At 37.9% G+C, this 14,011-nt stretch overlaps 1 protein-coding gene and 1 long non-coding RNA gene across 2 annotated transcripts; one reads left to right on the top strand and one right to left on the bottom strand.

Moving 5' to 3' along the window:
- Positions 1-489: 489 nt before the first annotated feature.
- LOC139933913 (uncharacterized) lies at positions 490-12,595 on the top strand. The gene is made up of 6 exons (XM_071928146.1): positions 490-635; positions 1,505-1,660; positions 2,957-3,046; positions 3,632-3,976; positions 4,704-4,817; positions 4,953-12,595. The coding sequence occupies exons 2-6, from the start codon at positions 1,600-1,602 to the stop codon at positions 9,515-9,517; spliced, it is 5,175 nt and encodes a 1,724-aa protein (XP_071784247.1). The 5' UTR covers positions 490-635; positions 1,505-1,599; the 3' UTR covers positions 9,518-12,595.
- LOC139933914 (uncharacterized) lies at positions 3,857-13,878 on the bottom strand. The gene is made up of 3 exons (XR_011785653.1): positions 13,587-13,878; positions 12,756-13,065; positions 3,857-3,946 (listed from the first exon to the last, which is right to left on the bottom strand). It is a non-coding gene; the product is annotated as an uncharacterized lncRNA (long non-coding RNA).
- Positions 13,879-14,011: the final 133 nt, after the last annotated feature.

Raw genomic sequence — 14,011 nt, 5'->3', positions numbered from 1 at the left:
TCTTTCAAGACGGATCGGCACCCCTGCCATCCCGCATAATTAATACACGAATTTAGTACCATTTGTCCCCAGTCTGTTTTTTTATTTTGATGAGCCCCTTTTACTGGTGCGCACACCGGCACCTTTGGACCAATCCACTCCGGGTATATGTACGCTTGGTCATGAAAATCACCAAAATGGCGAGAAGAATTCAAATTGGATAACGTTTAATAAAAACATTTTTGTCGGAAAGGCCGCAAGAATGGCTCTCCCCAGTGTCCTTGAACTTAATTCGCAATGTGTCAAGTGAAGTTCACGCAGCTCCGCGCTCATTGTGCAACTAATTAGATATTCATTGTCGAGCAATCGATCCTTGTTTGGATCATTGGTACACACCATTACTCGTTATGTTTACTCATGCTGAAGTGCGGAAACCAGTTGACGGGGAAATTCCCCGACACAGAAATCGCTGTTGCATTTTGAGCAGCATTTACACCAGGCATAAAAACCGTCAGTACTCAGCAATTATCTGTGTATATTTTAGCCTATTTATCACCCCATAAGAAGAAGAATTGCAGACATTTGGTAGAAATATTCAATGAAAGAAGACAAGATAGGCACCTGAAGATTCTGGAATTGTATTTTGACATCGGCGGGTAAGAATTGACGACCTGTAAAAACGGGGTGTTTCTTATATTTTAGTTCAACAATAATGGGTTGGTTTATATGATCAAAGTCACAAGTCATACGGGTAATTTCTGTAACACTAACAGTATATAATTTGTTAGAGTTGTAACTCAATTTTCTTAATTGTGTCGGTGTTTTTTTATTTTTCATTTTATTTTGCAATTAATATATTATTAACGTTTTCCACAAAACGAAGTTAAAGGTTTCAAACATCACTTAAAACGGCGTGACGGGATGCACACATATATTTTATAACATTATCAAAAAGTGTATTTTAGACACAGATTAATTCTGATAGGGGTCTATACAAACAGTGATATTTGAGTTTTAAACTGTGCACTGTGTTTCAAAATGTATTTAATAGTATTGTTTGTACAATGACCAATCCAAAGCACCTTCACAAAGCAGACATTATATGAAATGTAGGGCCTATACACGCAAAACTCATTCCAGAATTTTGTTTGCAGTCAACCTACATTATTTAATTAAATGATTATCGGTTATTTTTTCACTGAAAGTAGAATCCCATAGGACTGCATAAGATTCGTATAGGTTTGTTATCACTTCCTTGGCTCATATAACATTCCTTATAGAGCTTTTGGAGGATTCATTTTATTTATTTTTTTATTTATTTATTTATTACTGCTACTGCTACTGCTACTGCTACTGCTACTGCTACTGCTACTGCTACTGCTACTGCTACTATTATTATTATATGTTTTTTGTTGTTTTTTGTTGTTGTTGTTGTTGTTTTTTGGGTTTTTTTTTTTGGGGGGGGGTGGTCTTTCTTATTAAAACAAAACTTATTAATGTGAATAATAATTTGTTACATTCACAGTTAAAATGACTGTCTTTCCAATCACAATACTGCACCGGAGAACATAATTTGTCTAGAAAGACTTGGCACTGAAAACCCTGGGACTGGGAGACAAAATGAGCAGTCAAGAAGATGACGAGTGGGTGCATCAAAGAAGAAGAAAGGCTCCACAAAAAGGTAAGCAGTGGGAACTCTCTTTTTTATTATTTGAAGGGCCCTTCGAAACTGACAACATTTAACTTTCAAACATAATTGGTTGGGGTGGACTGGGGGGGGGGTGTAACATGAGGAAGATAAACTTGATATAAAACATATGATCGCTTTTATTTACAAGAAACGTATGTTTTTGACCATAGTTGTAATTAATATTAAGCTAAAAAACAAAAAAACACAAGCAAAACCAGCAACCTATTTTCAACAGGAATCAAAACTAGTGTGGGCTCTCGAAGCTGAAACATTAAGTTAATAGAAGAATTTTGCTTTTAAAACCAATGTGAGTTCTTCCCAATTTAGGGCTAGTTATACTAGACTATAGCTGCCATGTACATCTCACGTGACTGGTTCTCGGCTATCTGCTAAGCAAATCAATTAATCCAAGCACCATTTTCTGCTTACCTCTCATGAGACGTGGCCTTGTGTGACAAGCAGGGTTCAAGGAGTGGGAGGGGATTTCACAAAGAGTATGCCTTAAAGTATTTTTATGTTTATTGAGAAGAAGAAATACTGGATTTATTGCCATTTTGTCAAGTGAAAAATTGGCCTGGGGTCGACTTCACAAGGAGTTGGGACTAGTCCTAACTTAGGACTAGTCCTAGGAGATATAAAAATTGCATGGATAGTCCTAAGTTAGGACGAGTAACTGGTCCTAACTTGAGATAAGACTAGTCCTAACTCTTTGTGAAATCCACCCCTGGAATGACACACATTATGAGCTTCTGTTACCTTAAAGTCTAGTGGCAATTATACTCCTTTAAAAGTTTGCAATGCAAGTGCCTATATATTGCAAAATGAAAATGACCCTTCGAAGGGTCATGGTGATGCCTTCCCTCTCAAAAATAATATTCGATCAGAAGATTTGAAGTGTCATTGTATGAGGACAACCAATAAGCCTTAGAGATCGATCTTGATCAATCAAATGCCATCACCCACATGGTTCTGGATGAATGATGTAGTCAGCCTTGAAAATGTTAAATTACTGTGGTGATGCATACCAACAGTGGCCTCGATACTAACACTTTCATTACGGGTGCAATCAAGACAATGAACAGTATTTTTTTCTTTGGGGAGGGGGGTGATGGGGGCAGGGATTCTGAGTGCAGGCTTCATCCACCCTGTGGTTATGCTTCTGTGTACACATTTTCAGATTGTTCTGTGGTTGCCTAAGCCATAAACACTGTTGCAGAGAGCAGGATCATGAAGTTTCTGTAATATTGTTCAAACAATGTTTGTGAGCACTCAATTTTTTTTTCACAGGTGCATCTTTACTGTCACTAGAAAGCAGGGCATTCTCAGATGATGGATCCATCCTTGGAGGGAGATCTAGTAGTGATGTTTACCAATCAGGTACTTAAAAGGCTTGTGCAAATAGATGTGATCTATAATTTGTAATATGCAATAAGCCAAAAGGAAAGTTGTGTGTAGGGTAAAATTAGAACAAAATTCCTAATAACCAAAGCGGGATGTCCACTTATTGTTTTCAAGTTTGTGTATACTTTCATACAAAGTTTTGATTGTCTTCAGTGTTATATGAAATGTCATGCTTTGTATAGTCACATCATAATTCACATCATAAGTCACATCATAATGTTTACTTCATGTGTTAGCATTATTTAATCTATACTTTAAATGCCAACAACAATTGTTTTCATTTTTTGTCTTGTCCTTATTAGCTTGATAAAAAGTCAGTTACAATTAACAATGTCTTGGCTTGATTTCACGAAGTTTTAAGATTGATGTTAATGGTGTATCAATCTTTAATTGCAAAGCAAAGTTTGATGTCACAATTCAAATCACTATATGGTAATCTTGACAACTCATCTTCAGATGAACCTTAGTGCTTTGTGAATACAAGCCCTGGGCACTTTATTTTTATGAGTGTGCCAAAATTGTGGAATTTCTAAAAAGGGTTACTGTTTCTGCATTCTACAGGTAGGCAACGAACCAATATATTGAGCGAAACATTTCTTCAAAGCAAGACAAATAATATTCATGTCAAGGATTGGAAACCAATATTCCGGGATCTTGTCAGCCCCTTTATTAAAAACGTAGATGTTCTCATTGGTGAGATTGAGAAGGATAATCAGAATGACAGCAGAGAGCAGAAGTATCAGGCACTGGTGAAGTGGAAGGGAATCAGGCCTGGAGATGATGAGGATAAATACGAAGCTCTGAAGGCAACCCTTAAGAAACATCACTGCTGGGAGGACAGTGGTCAAGAGCTGGAGAGTGTGAATACTGGTGGAGCTACAAAGAAGAAACCAAAACAGAAAGACAGTAAGTATCGAGGGTAGACAGTTGAGCAGTATTTTGTTCCTTTTCATTTCATCACAATATAACATCAAAGCATTGATGAAAATCCAGTTATCACCCCAATGCAACATAGCCTATCCAAATTATGTTTAGCATAAAAATAATGTGGGTTTGAATCCTATGGGCTTATCAATTTCCCTGAACAAAGTCAAATTGACCCTTTATTTTGTAGTTATAGTATTTGATAGTAGCAGTAGTTCAGATTAACTCAGTGTTTGCAGATTATAGCCAGAATAACTCATACTGAAGTTTCACTAACAGAAAATAATGTTGTCTACAATAATAAACTTATAATGGATCCCGTCACCAGCCTTATTTCTTTGAAGTTCATGTGACTTCAAAGGCAGGAATGTTTTCACAGTGACAGGTACCCAAGAGTGAGCTGTCTCCGAAGGGATCCTTCCAAAGTTGTTCCATCAGGGGCCAATTTCATAGAGCTGCTTAAGCAACAAATCTGCTTAAGCACAAAAATAGCTCGCTTATTTTACACATGTTACTGGCCAAAATGTCATGCCATAAACATTGCTTGTGACTGGTATTTAGCTGTTGTTTACTTAGTATAATAATTAGTGGAGTCTTGGCCGGTAATCGGATTTTACTAAGCAAGGATTTCTTTTTGCTTTAACAAAATTGTGTGCTTAAGCAGCTCTATGAAATTAGGCACATGGCATGTTTTTGTTCTCACTTTCAGCTGGAGCAAGGCCAAAAGTACGTCCAAAAGTTAAGCATGAAGTTGATAATGAGGGAATTCTCACTATTGGACTGGAAGGGAGTACAGAACCATTGCTTCAAGTACAACTAAAGGGTAAGATTTTAAAATGGTCATCAATTTAAAGATTTAATCTCTTTCCTATTGCTGACTAGATACATCATAATTTCCTTATCTTTGACAGTCACTCAAAGCTGTCAGTTGTTATAAATTATGCAACTTTTTTTGCAGATGACTCGGGAATTGATGAAGTTGTACTTGCAGATTTTCTGTTGATTTCCGTCATTACCCCAAGCTTTGCCAACATCAATGTTCAGATGAACTTAACAGAGTTGGAAGAACGCTTTGATGACAAATACGGCACCAAAGGGCTACAATTTAAGAACATTGGTGTTGGAAGCATAGAGATGTATGTAAGAGATAGAAGTAGACGCACGAAGTTAATAACAATGGACAAAGAGAAGTTCGTTCAAGTAGTTAATGACGATAAGAGCAAGCTTCGTGTTTTACCACTAGTTGGGGATAATTATGAAAGCGACAACTCGGGTAAGTATGGAAAACCATCTGAGCAGTCATTACACACAACCGAACTTTGTGAATGGCATCCAGCCAAAAGTAAAAAAATAACGAAACAGATACACAAATCTGTGAGTGAAACGCCCACAACCCACAAGTTGTATTGTCAAATGCCAGATGCCAAACAATTTGCTAAACTTATTGCAAAGAGTGGCGATACCTCTGTAAAGTTTAGGACCGAGAAAGAGTATTCTGGAGAATCTGGTTCAATTACTTTTACAAAGGATGTTGTTGCCTGGTGGAATACACCAAGAAATGGTGATGTGTTCTTAATCATCGGTGTGAAAGGATGCTCGTCTCCACCGCATGAGTTAATTGGGTTACAGAATCGCAGAATTAATGCAGACTATCAAGCAATGTTTCAAAGATGCTTCTCACACACACCCACATTTTATTATTCAGAGGTGGAGTATTCAGACAAGGTATTTGGTGTTGTTGGTATTCCAAACAGTAAAGGGTCGGGTGAAGTTTGCTGGGCAACTGAAACGAAAGGGGATGACTGGACTCAGAATAACATTTTGTTTTGCGATGGAGGTACAATAATGCCTGCAAATCAAAAGCACCAAGATCAGATATACAAATGGTTTCACTCAACACCAGACAAAACATCATCGCACAGGAGTTCCAGGAACGGGGAGGATGAAGCATGGGAAGAATTCTTACAGAAATTAGACCTTGAGAACCAACCAAGGCGTAGTTACTGTTTACTGGCGAGTAAGTGTTCCAACGAGACAAGGAACTTACAAGCTTTGGCTAAGTTTTCCTGGCTGCAAGTATGGGATTTTGATCCAGATAGTCGAGAAAGTGGTTTTCTGGCAGTTTGTGAAGCTGACCTCCAGGAGCGGTTAGCTGTCAGGACCTGGAATGATGCCCCACAAGATTCTCTGTCTGAGTCCTTCCTTGAATGGCTATTTGTGAGAGGTCTAACAAAGCGGGAAGACAGTCTAGTTCCATGCAGTGTTAGAGAGTGGGTTTCAAGAGTAGGCAAACATCTTGACAATTACTGTGACTTGCTGAGCACGCATTGTGAAGATAAACCACTGACCATCGTTGTTGTGTGGTATGGGAGCAAAGATATCCTCCGTCATCTGAAGCGCACACTGCAAAAGCTTGATGAACACATAACCAGTGGTATCACCTACATTATATGCATGCAACAGACTCCAGCTGATGATGATAGCTGCAATTTGATGAAGGAACTTTGTCATGAGCTGGAAATTACCAAGGTGATTGAGATATCTCTTGATAGATTGTGTTTTGGAATGTTGAGTATTGTTGATGATCAACCTCATGCAGATATTGTGCGTCATCTACCAGGTAGTGTTGGAAGTATCAGTAACCGTGATTCAAGGTGGCTTCACGAAGAGCTTGAGGTGTTGTACAAAAGTGACGAGCTCTTAAAACAGGGAAATGTTACACCTGGTGAGGTATTTTTAAGAGGCGGAACTCTGAACTGGCAGGAAATGCATATTGGCATCTTTGATGCTAAGCGGAACCTTTTGAAGGAACTGGATGCATTCCTGCAGTGCCGTCTTCACAAAGGTTCTTCTTGTATTGTCACACTCTACCATGAGCCAGGAGCAGGTGGGACAACATTGAGTCGTAGAATACTGTGGGATTTTCATGATCAGTTTCCGTGTGTGTGTGCACTTGCTGATGTTCTTGACCCAAGCAAAATATTCCAAAGGCTAGAGTCCTTATACTGTCAAACCAAAACACCGATTCTGCTTGTTGTGGATGGGCAAGAATCCAGGTTACTCCAAGAATTGTTTGAGATGACTCAAGGTAAGATCCACATTGTCATTCTAAGTGTGCAACGTTATACCAAGGCCATTGGAAATCAAACTCATGCAAAAGATAAGTTTTGGCTCAAAGGAGAGGTTGACAGTTGCGAAGCTCAACGCTTCAATGCAGTCTTTTCCCAGATTACAAAAGGGAGAGTCAAGTTGCAACTGCAGAAACTGGTGAGGGAAGTGGACGAAAAAACGAAAAAACACTTTGTGTATGAGTTTGGGTTGACAGCCTACAATGAGGATTACAAAGGTCTCAGACCTTACGTGAGAGGGTACTTGGCTCTAAAAAGAAACGAGGCCTTAAACGACTGGCAAACAGCAGTAGGTTACTTGGCTCTGGCTTTCTTTTATGGGCACAAATGCATCCCCTGTAACATTTTTTCACTCCTTTTTGGTAAAAAGGATACTGAAATCGTGTCTGCCTGTGATGTCTTGACTCACAGTGGCAAACAGTTTGTGCTGGAAGACACACGCAAGTGCACCTGGAGAATAACCCACCATGCTGTGGCCAAGGAGATACTAGAGCAAATACTCACAGAAGGCAGTCCCAGTAATGGAGAGGGTAATGATCTGAGCAATCGGGCAAGAAGAAATTTGAGGGAGTTTGCCAAAGAGTTCTTAACATATGCAAGCAAGAGGCTGAAATACTCCAAACCTGACCCCTCTTCATATTTCATGCGTACATTGAGAGCTATCTTCATCCACCGTGACTACAAAGAGATAGGACAAGATCAGTACAAACGAGAACTTCTGTCGAGGCTGATGTGTGACATCCAAGATACTTCTGAACTGAAGAAGTTAGATCTCATGGAACACCTTGTTAAGTGTTTTCCTTCAGATCCAACCTTTGTTTCTCATTTAGGAAGAGCATGCAATATCTACACCCATGATTTTGAGAAATCTCTCGCACACTTGACCAAGGCAAAAGAACTTCGACAGTTGGAAATAAAGGCTGAGAAATACCACCACAGTGACACAACAAATCAAGGTGAGAGTATGCAAGATGCAATTCTTTGCACAATTTATCACAACCTTGGTAACCTCCACCATGATAAAATAAAATCACTCATTGGTGGTGGGAAACTCAAGGACAGGAAGCATTACATTGGCAAGCCCGATCAGCATGACCTTTTTCGAGAGGTATGTAAGTATGCAAGCTCAGCTATCCACAACTTTAGTACCTGTAGACAGCATCTGAAAAAAGGTATGGATGAAAGTTATGGCTATATTGGAGAAGTCAAAGTTCGTTTGCATATTGCCGACTATGTAGCAACATGCTATGAGCAAGGTGGGTACTACGGATTTCTTACCTCAGAGAACAACAGTGCTGAAGCTAAGGAATTGGTTGAAAGTTGTTTCTCCAGAGTAAATGTTCTGCTAAGACAGTACCAAGATTTAATGAAAACAACTCGGCAGCCTGAAACTGATGAACTTGACTCTTGCCTGAATTGGTTTTCGGCAATATTTGATGATCCAGGTACAGCTTTGAAGTATTGGAAAGGAAGAGAAGACGTGGACAGCTATAGAGGCAAGATAGCCATCTACACATTGAAACACAATGGTAAACGATCAGCTCGCAGAACAACAACTCATATTTTGAACAACATCACATCAGGGGATGATGTTGAGAAAATAGTTGAGCTCTATGAGAAAATCTTCAGGGAAGCTTATAGGAGAAGTATTTCCATTGATGTAAGTGCTGAAGTAAGCGATTGGATTGTTGCCATTCGGAACACGAGTCTTCAATCCACCGTCTACTCGATGTCTGAGAAAGTACTACCACAAGTTAAACATTGCCACAGCCTGACGCCACAGTCCATTATGACTTTGTACTACCTGTATGTTGTCAACACAACTCTAGCTCTTCTGACTCAGAAAAAGGTGTACCTATTAGAGTCAAAAAGCCTTCTGGGGAAAATGGAGGAAAAGAAAACCACTGTAAATCGTATTCACAGGAAGTTTGCCTGGGAATGGCTGAGAACAAACAAGGAGAAAAGCATCCATTGCTTGGTCCACAGGAGCTGTCTAGGTTCATGGAATTCTGAGAAACGCTTCTGGCAAGATGAAAGTGCACATGCCAAATTGCAAGTCTGCACAGGCGTAATCAAATCATGTGAAATGCCATTTCATGGACAAATTGCAATCACCACTGGTGGCCTGCACCAGACTGGTACCACAAGTTCGCTGATTGCTGTGTACGTACCCAAACATTATGGCCTATTTGGGAAGAATTACCTAAACAGAGAGGTAGAGTTCTTCATTGGATTCAACATTGAGCATGGTATTGAAGCATTTAATGTATGTGAACTCAAGAAAGGCCATTGTGACCACTGTAAAATTACAGTCACTGTGTCCAGGCTGAAGCAACGTGTGCGTAAATTATGTCACAAGTGTGGTCACCGTCTTCTTGAAATTTCCTCAACTTGAGGTGTAGAATGTGCCATTCAAACGTCTTCCAGCAAGTATGATGACTCCTCAAACTGACAGTGTCTAGCTGTTGGTTAAAATAAAGTTTTGACTCTACTACTCTTCAGAATGATGGTTGAGCCTTGAAATTCAGATTTTATAGTGACAGAAGTTTCAAACTATTTTATTATAAACAATTTCCATTCCAAGAAACATTAAGCATAGAAACATATACAGTTACAGATGAGGCAGTTGCTTTTTGACAGAAATGATCGATTTGTTAGAAGTTATTAGGAGCATGGGTTATCCTATATTCAACCTGAAAGCTCACATAATAAATGGCTTAATTCATTCTTGTACCAGGACTATCTCCAGTGAAATACCTTTGTCTGAATATCATGTAAGTTTGATCGCCACAATCGAAATTAAGTGTGGATTGGTAATGTGCTGAACATTCCTGAGAACATAAACCATGTTTATTGTTTGTTGTTTTGCACTAAAATGGTTCAACGTGTAACACACATTATTATGGCATGTACCCAGGATGGCAGATGATGTGAATCTGTTCGTACATCACAACACCCCGAGCCCTTCATTCTATGCACAAGGCTGAAATGCCAAGTGTAAAACTACATCCATACTAGTTTTCCCAGCAAATTGAACAATATTTACAGCATTCTCTTGAGTACTCTTTTAAGCAAGACGATTTAATCAGCTGATGCAAACTGTTACCACGAAAATACCCTAATGTTTAGATGATAGTTGTTATCGGTGGTCTGACATTTCGACCTTTGCAGTCTTCTTGAAGGCCTTCAAGAAAGACTCCACAATGGTCGAACCCTCGAACCAATACAAGCTTAACAGGAGCCATTTTCCCAGTTGATGTACACAAACACAAGAAATTAACTAGAAACTTTTTTTCTGGGCAGTAGTGAAATACCATGAGAAAAAGATTTAATAAATCAATAACTGAAAAAATATTTTCATAATTTTTCCCTTTGATATCATTGTCATTCCATAGTAAATAATGCGAAATCAGGCAATCATCTGCATTGTTTTCGTATTTTATATTGTGTGTATTTTAATGTCAAATAGTACTTTCAGACAGATTAATATTGATATTAAATTACTTGGTTAGTATTTACTCATTTATCTCAGATTTATCTTAGATTTGATAAGTTTCTGTTTATTGAGCTATTATTACATTTTGGAGCAATGTTTTCATTACATCTATAATTTTGTATGTATAATTATAGTCGGAATGCAAAAAGACACAACAAATTACTTGTTAATTAGAGTGGGAATGATGTTGTTTTTTTAAATCGGTAACCAATCAAAAGAACTCGTGAAAGTACTAAAACTGCTTTATCTCCTTAAAGGGAAGGTACACGTTTAGTAATTACTCAAAACAAATATTAACTTAAAAACTGTTTTGGTAACGAGCAATGGAGAGCTGTTGATAGTATAAACATTGTGTGAAACGACTCCCTCTGAAGTAACGTAGTTTTTGACAGAGGGAATTTCTCACTAAAATAATAAAATACTTCTAGCTACAAGTCATTTATTCTTATCTGAAAGCACACAATTTCGTCCAACAAGGGTGTTTTTTCTTTCATCATTTTCTTGCAACTTCGATGACCAATTGAGCCCAAATTTTCACAGGTTTGTTATTTTATGCTTATGATGGGATACACCAAGTGGGAAGACTGGTCTTTGACAATTACCAAATGTGTCCAGTGTCTTTAAGGGTATACAGAGGTTCTTACTCATTGCAGCAAAGAAGAACATTCATGAATGTGGCCTCATCAAAGACTTTCTGTATTGTGTTTCAGATTGTATGATCATGATTTATTTCTCAGGCCGTGCCACATTTTTAAGCACCAACCGGCTTAAACCTGCCCCTTCATAATTTAGTTAATCCGTCTTCATGCTGTCTGGGGAAAGAAATACACTTGAACTTTTTTCTCAGAAAAAAAGTATATATAGTTTGTTATAGATTAGAAGTATTAATAAGTGTGCAATATGTACCAAGTTTTAGGTTATTTTTGAAAATTGAAGTTAATAATAGATTATAAGCAATAATATTAGTGTTCACTGTTATAGGTTTTAGTTGATTTCCGAAATAAACAACTTAAAGGAACATTACAGAGTTGGTTTTCCTAGCAAAAAAGTTGCTGGCAGTGTAAGCACTCTAGTCATCCACGATATACATAAACTGACAAACCTGTATAGAAGTTTGAGATCGATCGGCCATTTGGGTCACGAGAGAATAGTGAAAAACCAATTACAAATTTTGCATTGCATCGATGCCAAAACAAAAATGAATAAAACGCTCACTGAGCGATAAACTCAAAACGCGAAATCAGATTATTTTTTTCTCATCAAATATGAAATTTCAGACAGAAATATTTCAAGGGATGATTTCTACTATGTTTTTTACACCGTGTAAGTTTGATGTAAATCTGTGATCTTAACGATTTTTGTTTCTTACCAATTCTGTAACGTTCTTTTAAGCTAATTGAAGATCATCGTTTTTGATAATCTGATGGGATCTAAAGATATTTCATCAGTCCAAAAGTCGAAATATGCCATTGGACTAAAAGCCATCGAGTTAACAGTAAATTCAGTTAATGGGGGTTCAATAATTTGATGGCCCATTTATCTGACACTTTGTCCAATTACATTACAACCCGATATGCAGTACATCTATATAAATCTTTACTTGTACTTGTTGGTAAAACTTTAACATTATTGTTGCATGATGCTCTGGTATTTTTATCTTTTTTATTTTTTATCTTGGATGAAAATGATTTGAGGTTTGTTTATATTTTGAATCTATCCCTGACCTGAAAATATACCAAAGCCTTGAAGTAAATAATGTTTTAGTATTATTTGTACAGCCATTTATAAAATGGTAGTATCTGACGATTATCAAAATTACACTAAACAGCTTGGGTTGATTTAACAGAGATAGAATATTAATGATCTTACTATAGCAAACTGTGATGTCACAAAACAAATCAAGTGATATTAAGAAATGTCATCATACGATGAATGTCTTAGACAAATGTTAGTACTCTGTCAAATCGAAGTATAACTCTGAACAATATTGAAACTTTTCCACTTTTCTATTTTGGAAAATAATTTTACTATTATATCATTCATAAGAAGAAACGTTTTTCAATATCAAAGTCAAATTATGATATTTAAGTGTTTGTGATATGAACAAATAGAATAAAGAGTTGATTATGATACTAACTTGTGTTTCTGCTTCATATATGTATTTCATCTGACCTCTTGTATGCGTGTGTTTTTATCAGGTTAGTTTGGCTGGTAAAGTTGGTAGCTTTCATAAACTACACACTTTGAAGACTGCCGGGTCACAATTGACTCGGATTCTGGGTCCAAGGGTCTGGTCCCTGACCCATGATGTCTTGGTGATGATGTCTTGGTCAGGTCTTGGTCGGGCATATTTTTTGGGTCATCTTGTTTTTGTTGACACGGTTTTGGGTCAGCCTGACCCAGCAATGGGTCAGACCCGATTATCAGGACCCAAAATATCGGTCAATCTGGCAATGAATAACATACCGTTAATATTTGTTTTCAATTAATTATTCTTTAAAAAGTTTGTAATTTGTCACAAAACCATCCTTATATGCGGTCTTGGCTTTAAAAATGGCACCTTTGCACCAACACTCCACAATGCTGAAAACCCGGACGAAATAAGTGGACAATGAGAAGTTATACGATAATAAGAAAACTTAACTTTAACATTCTTTTAAATCGAATACGACTGGTGAATACAATAATTATAAATCATAACCATTCGAATAAAATCCATTTGAAGTGTCTCACAACTAATTATTATGGGGTTGGTTAAATATCTCTTTAGGGATCTGGTTGAGCGTCGACTGTCTTGGGTGGGGTCCGATGCTGAAACCCAAGTTCCAAAAACCCTAAACTTTCAGTCCTCCGTCTCCGTCACAGTTTATACACTCGAACGTTTTCCAACCTTCCATGTACATGAATATATAGATATAAAGATCGGTGACGATTAGTGCGTACCCTTGGCGTCAATTAATTTACTCACAGGTTTTAAAGTGGTTTTGATGGAGTTGACGAGGCTGCACGAAAATCAGTATTTTCTCCGGTTCTGCCCACTGAACTCTGTGGCACATACAGTAGTACCATATACCCCTATCCTCTGCAAAACACGGGGTTCTCACGACCAGGTTGCCCGGCGTGACTTCGTCTCTCGTCTTGCATCCCTTAGTGCCTCTAACCAACGCCCTTTCCTCGTCTTAAATACCGCGACGGAGGAATTTGAAGGAAACAAAAAACTATGTTTTGTTCCCTTTAAATAACACAATGAGTAGCCATAGGGCTCTCCATTGGCGGCCCACGGACCAGCCTAATATATTATTCCTGGAAATTGCATCACATCACATTCCAAAGTTCCAGGGAACGTTATAGATAACGTAATCGCCAATTAGTTTACATTGTGTCAACTACTTC

The sequence above is a fragment of the Asterias amurensis genome, chromosome 2, assembly GCF_032118995.1.
Source record: "Asterias amurensis chromosome 2, ASM3211899v1".
Lineage (NCBI taxonomy): Eukaryota > Metazoa > Echinodermata > Asteroidea > Forcipulatida > Asteriidae > Asterias > Asterias amurensis.
The sequence above is the reverse complement of the archived record's forward strand: the minus strand, read 5'-3'. Positions and strand labels throughout refer to the sequence as shown.

Coding starts and splice junctions, on each gene's coding strand:
- LOC139933913 (XM_071928146.1), top strand. CDS start 1,600: ATGAGCAGTCAAGAAGATGACGAGTGGGTGCATCAAAGAAGAAGAAAG. Junction 1,661..2,956: donor AAGAAAGGCTCCACAAAAAG/GTAAGCAGTGGG, acceptor TTTTTTTCACAG/GTGCATCTTTACTGTCACTA. Junction 3,047..3,631: donor TAGTGATGTTTACCAATCAG/GTACTTAAAAGG, acceptor TGCATTCTACAG/GTAGGCAACGAACCAATATA.